This window comes from Bos indicus x Bos taurus, chromosome 12 (assembly GCF_003369695.1).
Source record: "Bos indicus x Bos taurus breed Angus x Brahman F1 hybrid chromosome 12, Bos_hybrid_MaternalHap_v2.0, whole genome shotgun sequence".
NCBI lineage: Eukaryota > Metazoa > Chordata > Mammalia > Artiodactyla > Bovidae > Bos > Bos indicus x Bos taurus.
The window spans coordinates 12,736,932-12,751,590 of record NC_040087.1 but is presented as its reverse complement, the minus strand read 5'-3'; the positions used below and the strand labels follow the sequence as shown (position 1 = coordinate 12,751,590).

Genomic DNA, 14,659 nt, shown 5'->3' with positions numbered 1-14,659 from the left:
AACAAAAAGATTTTTGGTAAAGAAATATTTTGTCATTCATATGGTTTAGAATTGCTGGCTTATAGTGATGACAGAACGCAGACCAACATTTAATCCGCTTTATTATTGTCTTAAAATCCTTCCCAGACAATGCAGCCCTATCGCTGGCATCTGGATGAACTGCTCCTATGCACTGTTCTTCACAAACAGAAAGTACTTGTGGTCTCCTGGAACCCCAGAAATAATAGCACAAATTCATAGGCCAGTCTGATTTGCCAAGTCTTTCAATGTTTTATAATTATTGACAAGTATTATTGATTGCCTACCACAGACCAGGCGCTAGTTCTGGGTACCAGCCCTGGTCTGTGGTGCTAGTCACATCACTGAAAATGTCAGTAGTCACAAGGGCTTTAAATTCTGATCATGTCTATTGACACTGTAGGGACAAGCAATAGAGTCTCCAATAGGTCAGCACTGTAGACCTTCCTAGAAGTTACAGTTCGTCCTTAGTTTTCTCTCGACCATCTTTCTCAGCAACCCCCCAGGTAATCACCTTTTTCCAGTATCACAACCAATCATATTCCTCATACGCTTTGGGTGTGGGGTTCAATAGGTGTGACATTATCCTCTCAGAAGAGAGATCCAACAAGTGGGACCTTCTGCACCAACTTCAATTTATTTGTTCTTTTGTGCCTTGTACCATCCACTTGATAATTAGCTTTCACAATTCTCTATCGGAAACAAGGTGCTTCTGAAGTTTTTTTTTTAATTAATTTATTTTTAATTGAAGGATAATTGCTTTACAGAATTTTGTTGTTTTCTGTCAAACCTCCACATGAATCAGCCACAGGTATACATATATCCCCTCTCTCTTGAACCTCCCTCCCACCTCCCTCCCCATCCTAACCCTCTAGGTTGATACAGAGTCCCTGTTTGAGTTTTCTGAGAAAATGAAAGTTAAGTCATTTAGTTGTGTCTGACCCTTTGCTACCCCATGGATGGTAGCCTGTCATGCTCCTCTGTCCATGGGATTCTCCAGGCAAGAATACTGGAGTGGGTTGCCATTTCCTTCTCCAGGGGATCTTCCTGACCCAGGGGTTGAACCCAGGCCTCCCACACTGCAGGCAGACTCTTTACCGTCTGAGCCACCAGGGGCTCCTGAGTTTCCTGAGACATACGGGGAATTCCCGTTGGCTATCTGTTTTGCATATGGTAATGTAAGTTTCCCAGTTACTCCCTCCATGCATCTCACGCTCTCCTCCTGTTTCCCCATGTCCATAAGTCTGTTCTCTATGTCTGTTTCTCCACTGCTGCCCTTCTGAAGTGTTTGATATAGGAATGCTGCTCAGAATTATAAGTGGCCTCCTTGATATTCTGCATCACTAGCTAAGGTTTTCATAGCAAATATCTGTGTCCATCAAAAAAGGTCTAAGCTGAACTTTCAAGGAGTTTCAGAAGGATAAATGCTCCTTTGATGGTTAATACAGGCCAAGTTAGGTCAACCACAAACCTCTGTGCCTTAAGAGGGCTACCCTATATAGCCCACCCCAGTTCCATTTGATTTTTCTTTTTTCTCCTTTTAAGCCCACCCAAAGGACTAAGCAACTTCCCTTTCACTTTTCACTTTCATGCATTGGAGAAGGAAATGGCAGTCCACTCCGGTGTTCTTGCCTGGAGAATCCCAGGGATGGGGGAGCCTGGTGGGTTGCCGTCTATGGGGTCGCACAGAGTCGGACACGACTGAAGTGACTTAGCAGCAAAGGGCTTCCCTGGTGGTTCAGGCAGTAAGGAATCTGCCTGCAATGCAGGAGACCTGGGTTTGATCCCTGGGTTGGGAAGATCCCCTGGAGAAGGAAATGGCAACTTTCTCAAGTATTCTTGCCTGGAGAATTCCATGGACAAAAGAGTCTGGGAGCTACTGTCCATGGGGTTGCAAAGAGTCAGACACAACTGAGTAACTTTCACTTTCACAACAATTCTTAACCTAGAAACATAGAGTTCCTTAGAATACATGAATTGGGGCCTGGATTTACAGAGATGAAGAAGCTTCTTTGTGATTAACTGTAGGAACCCAGCACAGTCAGCACTGGCTTCCCCAAGACTTCCAACCATGCACTCTAGTCCCTCCCAAAGAAAAGTAGATCCGATCTCAGAACCAGTACTGGGAGTCTTCAGAATCTCACAAGAACTTTTACATCTTCTCTGTTAATAGTTGTAGGATGAAGATGATGATAATCGTCAATGAGTTTTTTCTATTGAGATTGCAGCATCTTCTTTTCAGATCAATGTTAGCATATTCCTTGTCAAGCAAGCTAATACTCCATCTCAACCAACTCCTTTTTATAGGCTTGACAATGTCATTGAATGATTTGAATGAGAGAAACAGGTTGAACATTTAGAAATTAGATGAAGAAAGGCATTTTTACATTTTGCCTTTCTGTGAGCACTGCTGACTTACTTTTAACACCACAAAAAATCACTAGTGATATAACTATTAAATGTCACTAACAAAATACTCTGCCATTTGTATGGTGATCTGACTCATTGTTATCTCGTTTTTTGCTTATTTGTGTAGACTTAACTAGTTGGATAGCATCACCTACTCAATGGACATGCATGCATGCTAAGTCACTTCAGTCATGTCCAGCTCTTTGTGACCCCATGGACTATAGCCTGCCAGGCTCCTCTGTCCATGGGATTCTCCAGGCTGGAATATTGAAGTGGGTTGCCATTTCCTTCTCCTCAGTGGACATGAACTTGGGCAAACTCTTGGAGATAGTGAAGGACAGGGAAGCCGGGCAGGCTGCAGTCCACGGGGTCGCAAAGAGTCAGACATGACTTAGTGACTGAACAACAACAGTAATTTTAACACCACTAAGGCCGTAAAAAGGTTTGACTTGAGGTCCATTCTTTGGGGTTATTTCTTTTGCTGCTGAGACTATCTTCAGCTGCCAGGGGAAGATATGTGCACGAATCCTCTTCCCCGTGCCAAGGTCAATTACAGCTGTGTAGAAGGAACCCAGCTGCAGCAGGTTGATAAGTTTCAAGAGGCTACAAAGTGACTGAGTTAGGCAAGAACCAGAGGATTTGGGTCCAAGTTGAATGCTGTTGTTTGATGGGGAAGTCGAGAGGAAGGAGCCCATGGAAAGGCACGGTCCAGCAACTGCTGAGATGGTGTGGTCCAGAAGCCCTGCATGCCCAGTGTCCCCTCTGTGAAGGTCTGCTTATTTTCAGTATGCACAGCAGGGGGCTTGCAAAATTGTCCACCCAGTGGCAGAGGACCTGAACCCTCTGGTCCCTTGTCCTCTTCCAGTGTTCTTGGGATTTCTCAGGAATGTTCTAATTCAAAGGAAGCTTTTACTCCAAAAGCTTCGAAAGTCATTTTATTCTACAGATTATAGTTGGAACAAAAGCCTTGCTTACTCTTTTTTTTTTTTAATTTATTTATTTTAATTGGAGGCTAATTACTTTACAACATTGTAGTGGTTTTTGCCACACATTGACATGAATCAGCCATGGGTTTACATGCCTTGCTTACTCTTTAAAAAAATTGTAATTGGAGGAAACTTGCTTCACAAGGTTGTGTTTGTTTCCGCCGTACAACAATGCAGATCAGCCATAATGGTACATATATCCCCTCCTTGTTGAGCTTTCTCCCCCGTCCCTCCCATCTGGGTCATCACAGAACGCCAGGCCAGGCTCCCTGTGTGACACAGCAACTTCTCACCAGCTGTCTGTTTTGCACACGGTAGATGTGTATGCGATGATGCTACTTTCTCCATTCATCGCACTCTTTCCTTCTCCCACTGTAGGCCTGCTTACTCTTAGCTCCATTGCTCTTAAACCTCTCTACTTGTTCTCGCTGGTAAAATGCATGTGAATGGGAGAGATTATTTCCAGGTGTGGGGTTTGTATTAGACGTTATTCTTTGATTTACTCCTATTCAACAGATAAGCACTCAGTGCTCACTAGATGCTAGGGGAACATGGGCGCCCACTTGTTCAGAGCTTGTGCACAGCCCTGGACCTGAGGGATGGGAGCCTTGTGCTTCGGGCCCTGAGTGGAATCACACACACAGGTCTTGCTGAGGGCTGTGTTCTTGTCCTGCCCGCGGCTCTCTGGGGGACGGTTCTATGAGGACCTGCCTTGGCTGAGGCCCTTTTGGTTGAATCTCTTAGTACAGCCGCACAGGCCGAGGCCTCCCGTTGAGTAATATAGCCTGGAGGGAAGAAAGGAGATAAACTTCAAAGTCAACAGCTTTACAAAGCAAACAACTCTGCAAATATCCACATAGGCACAAAATTCCTTCTACTTTGTATGGTAGAAACAATTATTTTAGCATTCTCAGATTGTACAGTTTTTCAGGTTATGAGGTATGTTTTTCTTCCAGTACATTTCTCATTGAATAAGTTAATAAATTAATTAAATGAATAATAGTCTGTAGTTATTGCCAAATAGACAAATATTTGGAGAGGGACTTGAGCCATGAGAAATCTTCACATGAATTGCTTATCTTTAATAGCAAACTTGCTTCAGATAGAAACAGATACATTCAGTCTCAGTGTTTTTAAAGTACAGTCTGCAGACCCTGCACAAAAGAATCATTTGGTTCAGGCCACACTAATAATGCTCTTTAAAAATGCGTGTTTCCGACTCTATTTCAAAGAACTTCTGAGTCAGAAACACAGAAGGTTAAGCTTGAAAGTCTGTATTTTTTTTTTTTTTTTGGTCCCACTGCATGGTATGTATGATCTTCATTTCTAGACTAGGGATTGAACCCATGCCCCTCCATTGGAAGCTCAAAGTCTTAACCAGTGGACCACCAGGGAAATCCCTGGAAGACTGTATTTTAATAACATAGACAAGTGTCTTATGTGCACTAAATATTGCATATCTCTGTTTCTGGTTTCATTGGCTTCTGTGCAGTTTTACTCTACAAATAAGGCTACCAGATGATAATCCTCATGCTTTCTGTCAGGCATGGGGATCCGGCTAAATTCTGGTTCTGCCATTTACTAGTTCCATGACCCTGGTCAAGTTGTTTAACTTGCTCATGTGTCCAACTCTTTGAGATCCTATGGACTCTAGCCCACCAGGCTCCTCTGTCTATGGGATTTCCCAGGCAAGAATACTGGAGCAAGTTGCCAATTCCTTCTCCAGGGGATCTTCCCGAACCAGGGATTAAACCCGCATCTCTTATGTCTCCTGCACTGGCAGGTGGGTTCTTCACCACTAGCACCAGCTGGGAAACAGAACCTTGCCCAACATGGGGCATGAACCCACAACCCTGAGATTAAGAGTCTCATGCTCTACTGACCGAGCTATCTGGGCAGCTAATAAGAGATCTCCTGTAAACACTCACTTGTCTTTAGCACTTCTACCTTATTAGTGTTGTTCCTGTATTTGCACAAAAGGAAAATGCTGTTGTTGATTGTTCTTGATTTTAAATCATTTGCAAAAACCGCGCTTTCCTTTTGTGCAAATACAGGAACAACACTAATAAGATAGATGTGCTAAGACACGTGAGTGTTTACAGAAGAAAGGCTCTGTTGGAGTTAGAAGAGTGTAATAAGTGGGAGGCAGAGATTGAGAACATCTCCTGGAAGAAAGGGATTTTAATAACTACCTTTCCATAGACTGTTGCTTACAATCTACAAAGGCTTTCCACAACCATTCTTTTTGGTTCATAAAGTCCCATGTGGTTGGTGGAAGAAGAGAGATGGCAGATATTGGGGTGAAGATGCATGATCTTTGGTGTGATGCTCCTCACTGATGTTTATTCTCTATGTGATCTTGATCGAGTCCTGTAACCTGTCTGAGCTACAGTTTCCCACAGAAGTAAAGTGGGGATGAAAATGAGATATTCCGTGTAGAGCTCATAGCACAGTGTTGGAAACACGGTAGATACTTAATAAACATAAGCATTATTGCTGTGACTCAAATAAGCCAGTGAGTCTGCACGACCAGCGATGGGCTGAGCAGTGGGTTAGCCTAGATCATCTCTGCCCAAGCCCGTTGCCACTTCTACTAGATCAAGTGCTCGTAAATCTCAGAGAGTTGTTGACATTTGATAACAAACCCTACTCCAATTTCTTTAAGCCCTCTTAATTTCCCCATAAAGCCTTGCTTTTTATTGTCAGAGAAAATCGTCTTTAAATTGACCTGCCAACCGTGTTGATAAAACAGCAGGCTGACAGGAGGCCATTCTTCTTGAATTATTTATCTGGAAACCCGACTTCCAGCTGTAGCATCGGAGTCCTCCTTCCTGAGGCGCCTGGTTCCGGTCAGGTAGTTAAACTCACCAAGCAGCTGCTGGTGCTGAAGGCTGTGAAGGTAGCGGGCCTGCAGGGCCTCCCACTGGGGCCTGGGGCTGTAAATCCTCATGATGCTGTAAAAGTAGCGCTGCTGCCCCTGGGTTAGGTCCTGCCGGAGCACAGCGGGGGACTCTGGTGAGTTGCTGGACTTGAGGATCAGAGTGTGATGTATTCAGAGCTGACTTGCACAGAAATAAGATGCTTCTCCCACTGTTTCCCTCCCCTTGTCCCTCTCTCAGTGAGTTTCCTTTCACCTCCCTTAGTTTACTTAAACTGTCTTCCACTGGCATCTGTAATGGTGAAAATGAGTTAAAAAAAAAAAAAAAGATTCTAGGTAGGTAGGTCACAGTATTAGGCTGAGGGAGATCCAAGGATTTTCAATATCTGATGCTGAAGCTGAAGCTCCAATCCTTTGGCCACCTGATGCAAAGAGCTGACTCATTGGAAAAGACCCTGATGCTGGGAAAGATTGAAGGCAGGAGGAGAAGGGGATGACAGAGGATGAGATGGCTGGATGGCATCACCGACTCGGTGGACATGAGTTTGAAGGAACTCCGGGAGATGGTGAAGGACAGGGAAGCCTGGTGTGGTGCAGTCCATGAGGTCACAGAGAGTCGGACTTAGCGACTGAACAATGATAACAACCTGTACTGATCTGTTATAATCCTTGTTGAGGAAGGTAGATGGAGAATCTGCCCAGGGCCTGAAGTGTGCCAGGCCTCTGGAGAGTAAAAGAACTTTCCATTCAGAGCTCTCAGCTTAAGCAGAGAAGATAGATGAGTGGATGGGTAATGTGATAAGCATTCAAGGTCTTAGTGAAAAAATGCTATGAAAACAGAGAAGGAATAGAAGCTCATGTTAAGGAGTCAAGGAAGCTTCCTGAAAGAGAAGACCAACACGTCTGAGTCTGCCTTATCAGGAGAGATTCCCTAAAGGGGCTAGAATATGAATTCTCAAAGGGCATTGGCATCGCTTAGGAATCTGTGAGAAATGCAGATTCCCAGGCCTCACCAGACCTACAGAATCAGACATGGGGAGGGGTGGACCCAGGACTCTGGTGACCTCCGGGTGGTTTTTGACACTCTGCCGTAAAATTTGGGAACCACTGGACTAGAAGAAAAAGAAAGGCTGATTAGAAAGAGAAAGTGGTACAGATTTTCTTCTGGGGTACAAAATATCTGAATATATTGGGAATCAGACTTTTGGCATTTTTTTTTTAAACTTTAACCTGGCGGCTCAGACGGTAAAGAATCTGCCTGCAGTGCAGGAGACTCGGATTCGAGCCTTGGGTTGGGAAGATCCCCTGGAGGAGGAAATGGCAAACCACTCGACTATTCTTGTCTGGAGAATTCCATGAACAGAGGAGCCTGGCAGGCTACAGTCCATAGGGTCACAAAGAGTAGGACACAACTGAGCGACTAACACTTTCACTGCAATTACAAAAAAATTATTTTAACCAGGATTTAGAGTCTGAGCTGGAAAAGCCTCTAGAGTGGACAGCGGAAGATCACGGAAGCCTTTTATGCTACACTAAGAGGTTAAAGATTAGCTTTACTATGAAGAACCACTGGTCTTTCTTTAAGGCAGTGGTTCTCAACAGGAGTGATTTTGACCCTCAAGGGACATTTGGCAGTGTCTGAAGAAATTCTTGGTTGTCAGAGATGGTGGGAAGGAAGATGGTTGCCGCTGGCATGCAGGGGTTAGAGGCCAGGGATGTTGAACATACTACAGAGCACAAGACAGACTCCCAGTGCCCCCAGACAAGAAGTACCCAGGCCCAAATGCCATTCTGTGAGCTGGCTGGATCTGCGTTGTAGAAAGACCACCCTGGACCTGCTAGGCAGAATGGCCTTGAGGGAAGACAGACCGCTGGTAAGGGGACCATTTGGAAAGCCACCACCTACTGCAGGGAGGAACAGGAAGGGCTGCACCACAATTGTTGTTATATACCTGCCACATATATAGAGATGAGGAAACAGAGGAAGTGGCAGCAACGCTTTAGAAAAATCAAGATGAAATAAGTTCATGTGTCTGCGCATGCTAAGTCGCTTAGTCGTGTCCAACTCCGTGACCCCACAGACTGTGGCCTGCCAGGCTCCTCTGTCCATGGGATTCTCCAGGCAAGAATAGTGGAGTGAGTTGCCATTTCCTTCTCCAGGGGATCTTCCCGACCCAGGGATCGAACCCATGTCTCTTATGTCTTCTGCATTGGCAGGCAGGTTTTTTACCACTAATGCCACCTGGGAAACCCCAAATAATTTCACCTTAGGCTAAAACATTCAAAGCAATGACAGAATTTCAAAACCAGTTGATAACCATGTAGTAAAAAGTAAACTTAAGATAATTATGTATAAGCTAAGTGAATTTTATCTGTTAAAACATTTTGTGTGGTGTTGAAATCTGTCAGTTTTTTTTAAGATCTAGAGACCTTAAACTTGATATTAAAAATATATTCAGAGAGCAAGTAGCTGAGCCAAGTACTTCACACTTGAGATATTATTTCAGTTTTACAGTTTCCGAATTAGATGTTTTAAAAGATAATATATTTGAAGAAGAGAATAGATCCCTAATTAAGCCTTTTCAAATGATTGAGAACAATATAACATGAAAATTGCAAGCCATTTCAAGAGCAAATTTCCAAAGTGCAATGGGAGTTTCCATTATATAAGATAAAACCTTAAAAATTATAGTTTTATTTTACAAGGGGGGGAAAAAAAAAGCATAGTTCTTTTCCTTAGGAGAATACCATCTTTCTAAATGAGAAGTAATAGATAATGCTTTTTTTTCTGATTTTATTTTATTTTAAACTTTTTATTTTGTATTGGGGTATAGCCAACACAGCTCAGAACACAGAGGTGTGGGCTTTAAAAAAAAGCTTTTTTTTTTTTTTTTTAAATACACTTACTCCTTGGAAGGAAAGTTATGACCAACCTAGATAGCATATTGAAAAGCAGAGACATTACTTTGCCAACAAAGGTCCTTCTAGTCAAGGCTATGGTTTTTTCTGTGGTCATGTATGGATGTGAGAGTTGGACTGTGAAGAAAGCTGAGCGCTGAAGAATTGATGCTTTTGAACTGTGGTGTTGGAGAAGACTCTTGAGAGTCCCTTGGACTGCAAGGAGATCCAACCAGTCCATTCTGAAGGAGATCAGCCCTGGGATTTCTTTGGAAGGAATGATGCTAAAGCTGAAACTCCAGTACTTTGGCCACCTCATGCGAAGAGCTGACTCATTTTAAAAGACTCTGATGCTGGGAGGGATTGGGGGCAAGAGGAGAAGGGGACGACAGAGGATGAGATGGCTGGATGGCATCACTGACTCGATGGACGTGAGTCTGAGTGAACTCCAGGAGTTGGTGATGGACAGGGAGGCCTGGAGTGCTGCGATTCATGGGGTCTCGAAGAGTCGGACACGACTGAGCGACTGATCTGATATGATCTGATCTGATAGCCCATTAAGAATGGGAGAGGGAGAGGGTGGGGAGATTTGGGAGAATAGCATTGAAACATGTATAATATCATGTATGAAACGAGTCGCCAGTCCAGGTTCGATGCACGGTACTGGATGCTTGGGGCTGGTGCACTGGGACGACCCAGAGGGAGGGTAGGGGAGGGAGGAGGGAGGAGGGTTCAGGATGGGGAACGCGGGTATACCTGTGGTGGATTCATTTCAATATTTGGCAAAACTAATACAATATTGTAAAGTTTAAAAATAAAATAAAATTTAAAAAAAAATAAAAAAATAAAGAATAAAATATTAAAGAAAAAAAAAGAATGTTGTGATAGTTTCAGTTGAACAGGGAAGGGACTCAGCCATACATATACATGTATCCATTCTCCCCCAAGCTCCCCTCCCATCCAGGCTGCCACATTACGTTGAACAGAGTTCCCTGTGCTCTATAGTCATCCTTGTTGGTTACCCATTTGAAATACAGCAGCGTGTACCTGTCCATCTCAAACCCCCTACCCATCCCCTCCCCTCATCCTGCCCCCTGGCAACCATAAGTTCATTCTCTAAGTCCGTGAGATAGCAGATGACATTTTTGATGTTGTCACCCTATTGCTTAGCTTTCCTTGAGGGGAAGAGTTCCTAAAGGGGGACGGATGTAGGATTAGATCATCCGAGTGCTCCTTCATTCTCTCAGACACACTGTCGACACACAGTGAGGGTGTGCGTCGAGCCCTGTGTTCTCCCTAATGCCAGGTAAACCCTCACCCCCTGCAGAAGAGCCAGAGAAGGCCCCTCCACCTGCGAATAACATGCTGTACCTTCAACAATGACGTGTCAGAGGCAGAGCGAGGGACTCGAATGCGAGGAATATGTGGCACATTGCACAGCTTTTGTTGTCTTTTCCATTTCTCTCCCATCTTTATTCTGTATCTGGAAGGAATAACAAAGCCAAAGCACAGCATAAATTTTCATGTTGTTCAAACAATTTTGGGGGATGTACCTAAGTAAGTAAGCAATCAAGTAAATAAGTAAACAGATAGATGTTATTTATTTCAAGGGAAAAGACATTTTCTCAAATGATTTCATGGAACTGGACCTCACCAGACTTCTTAATTCTGCACGTTTCCCCAATTCTCATCCCTTACTTATTGTTCCATCACCAAGCAGTGTCTGACTCTTTGCTGTAGCCAGGGACAACAGCACGCTAGGGTTCTGGTCCTTCAGTATCTCCCGGAGTTTGCTCAGACTCATGTCCACTGAGTCGATGATGACATACAAACATCTCTTCCCTTGTCGCCCCCTTCTGCCCTCAATCTTTCCCAGCATCAGGGTCTTTTCCAATGAGTTGGCTCTTCACATTAGGTGGCCAAAGTATTGGAGCTTCAGCTTCAGTATCAGTCCTTCCAGTAAATATTCAGGATTGATTTCCTTTAGGATTGACTAGTTTAATCTCCTGGCTATCCAAGGGACTCTCATGAGCCTTCTCCAGCATTACAGTTTGAAAGCATCACTTCTTCGGTGCTCGGCCTTCTTTATGGTCCAGTTCTCTCATCTTTACGTGACTATCGGAAAAACCATAGCTTTGACTATACAGACCTTTGTCAGCAAAGCGATGTCGCTGCTTTTTAATATGTCATCTAGGTTTATCATAGCTTTTCCTGGCTATCCAAGGGACTCTCATGAGCCTTCTCCAGCATTACAGTTTGAAAGCATCACTTCTTCGGTGCTCGGCCTTCTTTATGGTCCAGTTCTCTCATCTTTACGTGACTATCGGAAAAACCATAGCTTTGACTATACAGACCTTTGTCAGCAAAGCGATGTCGCTGCTTTTTAATATGTCATCTAGGTTTATCATAGCTTTTCTTCCAAGGAGCAAGCATCTTTTAATTTTGTGCTGCAGTCACCACTGCAGTCATTTTGGAGCCCAAGAAAATAAAATCTGTCACTGATTCCACTTTTTCCCGTCTATTTGCCATGAAGTCATGGGACCCAACCCAAGGGAATAAATCAGAGTCCTTTGTCTTTCTGCTTACTCTGCATTTGGGACAGGTGGGTTGTAAAACCACATCAGGTCTTAACAGTTATTTCTTGATAACTCTAAATAATAGTTATTACTTTATCTGATTCTGCAAGTAATATATATCATTTTTGAAAATTTAAAAATAGAAGAGGAAATACGATCATCCATAATTTAACAGTGCATAACTATTGTTGTCACTTGATTGATTTCAATTTTACTATTTTTTCCCCGTGTACATCCACTGTGATATTAGAACAGGGAGATCATCCTCTCTCTGTTACGCACCTCCCCAGCACATTTAATAACCTTTGAAAATATGATTTATCATGGCAGTATATATATCTTTACATCATTTTCCATTTCTTGCACATTCAGATTTGCTGTTTTTCCAGCCTTGTACTATTAAAGAAGCTGTTAAATCTGGCCATGTTTCTAACCTGACAAAGATACAGAATGAAGGAGCCACAGCTGCTATGATTAAGTCTCATTTCCTTTCCACACAATTCAGGATTTAGAATCTGAGGTGTGTAGAATAATTTAAAAATTAGCCATCAAGAAAGAATAAACATATTGGAGCAGGGTTGACATGGCAGAGTGGAAATCCCAGCATTTCTCCTCTCTTCCCTCCTTTGCCCTTGCCAACGATGTCTACCTCATCGGTTTACTTGATTACCTGAAATTTTTAAAAAGTTCACTTAACTGAAGTATAGTTGATTTACAGTGTTGTGTTGATTTTGGCTATACAGCAGAGTGATTCAGTTGTACGTATATATATATTTCTTTTCACATACTTTTCCATTATGGTTTATTACAGAGTGGGGGGTATAATTCCCTGTGCTATAGAGTAGGACCTTGTGGTTTATCCATTCTATATATAATATGATTAGCTGAGATCTGAAAATAGAATGCTCTCACTTTAGGCCAGTTCTTCCTCTCTCCTCTACCCCATTGTATGCTCACGCACATGTGCATGCAGGAGCACCACAGGACACACACTTAAGAATTTTAACATGGGAGAAATCTCTGGTTCCAAGTTTACAGAGCTAAGGCTCAGATTTTCCAGAAGAGAAATTGATTAGGGGAATGTCAGTCGGCATCTTTGTGTGTCTTGTTTCCTCAGTATAAACTTATAATTTAAACTATTTTATTCAATATTGCTTTCCTTCCATGTGCTCTCCAGAAACCATCCCAACCAAGATACACTCTTTTAATATTGATGGTGATAGACGCCTACACTCTACCCTGTAATCAAATCATCTCCATATCCCTCCTCCCATTTTCCAGGTCTGTAGAGCAGAACATAAATATTCTTCAAAGCTGGAAAGATTTTTTTTCTTTTCTCAAATAGCATCAGGAAATGACTGACAATCTTTCTTAGGGCAGCATTTCATGTGTGCTTTCCTTGGGCTGTTGCTAAGGAAATCCATCTTACTGAATCAAGTGGTCTGTGCTTGATAAAGTTTGATTAAAATGCTTGCAGAGCTCAGGGAGGAAATATCTACCAAAAAAATTATATCTGAAACCAAAAGACAGATTTGCTTAAAAGAAACTTACCCTGTATTGTAATCTCCCCTCAGTGTAGTTTTCCCGCAAGGTCTCTTTCTTCATGGGGTGGTGGCGGTACAATCCTGTTTGTTGATAAGCTGATATCCAAGCGACATCATGTGATGAAACAAAGAGCTGGGAGATTTGGCTGCTCGCCTTTCCCTGCTTCTAGGCAACATGCAGCTGCACACTTTAATCTTTTATCTTTTTTCCCCCCAAAATTTTATATCTAATTAAGTGTCCACTTCTAATCTACCATATCTGCATTCAGTGCAGACACCAGGGAGAAAAGTACATGGAGACAGAGAGACTGAATATTAAAGGTCAAGAGATCCATCAGAGCAACAGCCCATTATATGTGTATTTCTCAGACTTAGAATCAGTAATCCCCATCCCTGTTGCTCAGAAGGATGAGGGAATAATTCCTAAATACAGATTACAGGCATAAACTTGTGGTGATCTATGGAGTGGTCCCATATGTTAAGATAATGTTCTGTTCTCAGTTTTTGGAGTAGTGTGCTATTCTCCATGTTTGATCTTGACTTGAGGGCGCGTGATGAAGAACTTATGGCACAAGATTCTTGCCCACATGGACGTCATCAGCGTGAGCCTCCCATTGTAACCTGACTCATGAGAGCAATCTTATCACTTCCTCTGGGCTAGCGTTATGACTACAGACTACTTTTTTTCAGATTGTCTGCAAAAATGAAGAGTTCCAAGGGAAAATGGAAGAGGAAATAGCAAAAAAGAAAACCACGAATTCAAGACTCTTCAGAGGCTAAAGGGAAGAAAAATATAGAGAGATAAAAGTGATGAATTGTGTAGCTTAAAAGAGAAAAGGCTCAACAAAAACAGTTTGCATTTTCCCACAATAATTTAAGTGCAGACCTTCTGGGGAATAAACATGATACAAGCAAGAGTCTATAAATGCCAGTGAATACCCCCAAACCTCTCAGATTCAGGTCAGAGAGGTGATTCTCGACTGAGAGAGAGAGATCAGTTGTCTGCAGAGTTGACACTGTCTGTTGAGTCTCCCTTGAATGTTTTTCTAGGAAGTGATGAAATGCCTTCTAGGCCTCACCACATCTGCTGACAGTTACACACACACGCAGATTCATACCAACATGCATCACTCCCTGCCAGGTAGGGAAAACAGAGACAGATCTAGGCGTTTCACTGAGAGGGAGCTGAAGATAAGAAATAGAAAAGTTTGGGAATGGCCTGCATGGGAGCAGAATAAGAAAGGCTAGCTAATCCAAAGACTGGCAATTGCACTAAATTGCTACTGTACCTAGAGCTGGCGGTCAAAGGGAGAAATGATTTCAGCCAGAGCCCATGAACACTGGGCCACA

At 42.9% G+C, this 14,659-nt stretch overlaps 1 protein-coding gene across 1 annotated transcript; it reads right to left on the bottom strand.

Annotated features, from left to right (window-relative positions):
• Positions 1-3,421: 3,421 nt before the first annotated feature.
• FAM216B (family with sequence similarity 216 member B) lies at positions 3,422-14,036 on the bottom strand. The gene is made up of 4 exons (XM_027557157.1): positions 13,317-14,036; positions 10,561-10,672; positions 6,282-6,402; positions 3,422-4,198 (listed from the first exon to the last, which is right to left on the bottom strand). The coding sequence occupies exons 2-4, from the start codon at positions 10,657-10,659 to the stop codon at positions 3,981-3,983; spliced, it is 438 nt and encodes a 145-aa protein (XP_027412958.1). The 5' UTR covers positions 10,660-10,672; positions 13,317-14,036; the 3' UTR covers positions 3,422-3,980.
• Positions 14,037-14,659: the final 623 nt, after the last annotated feature.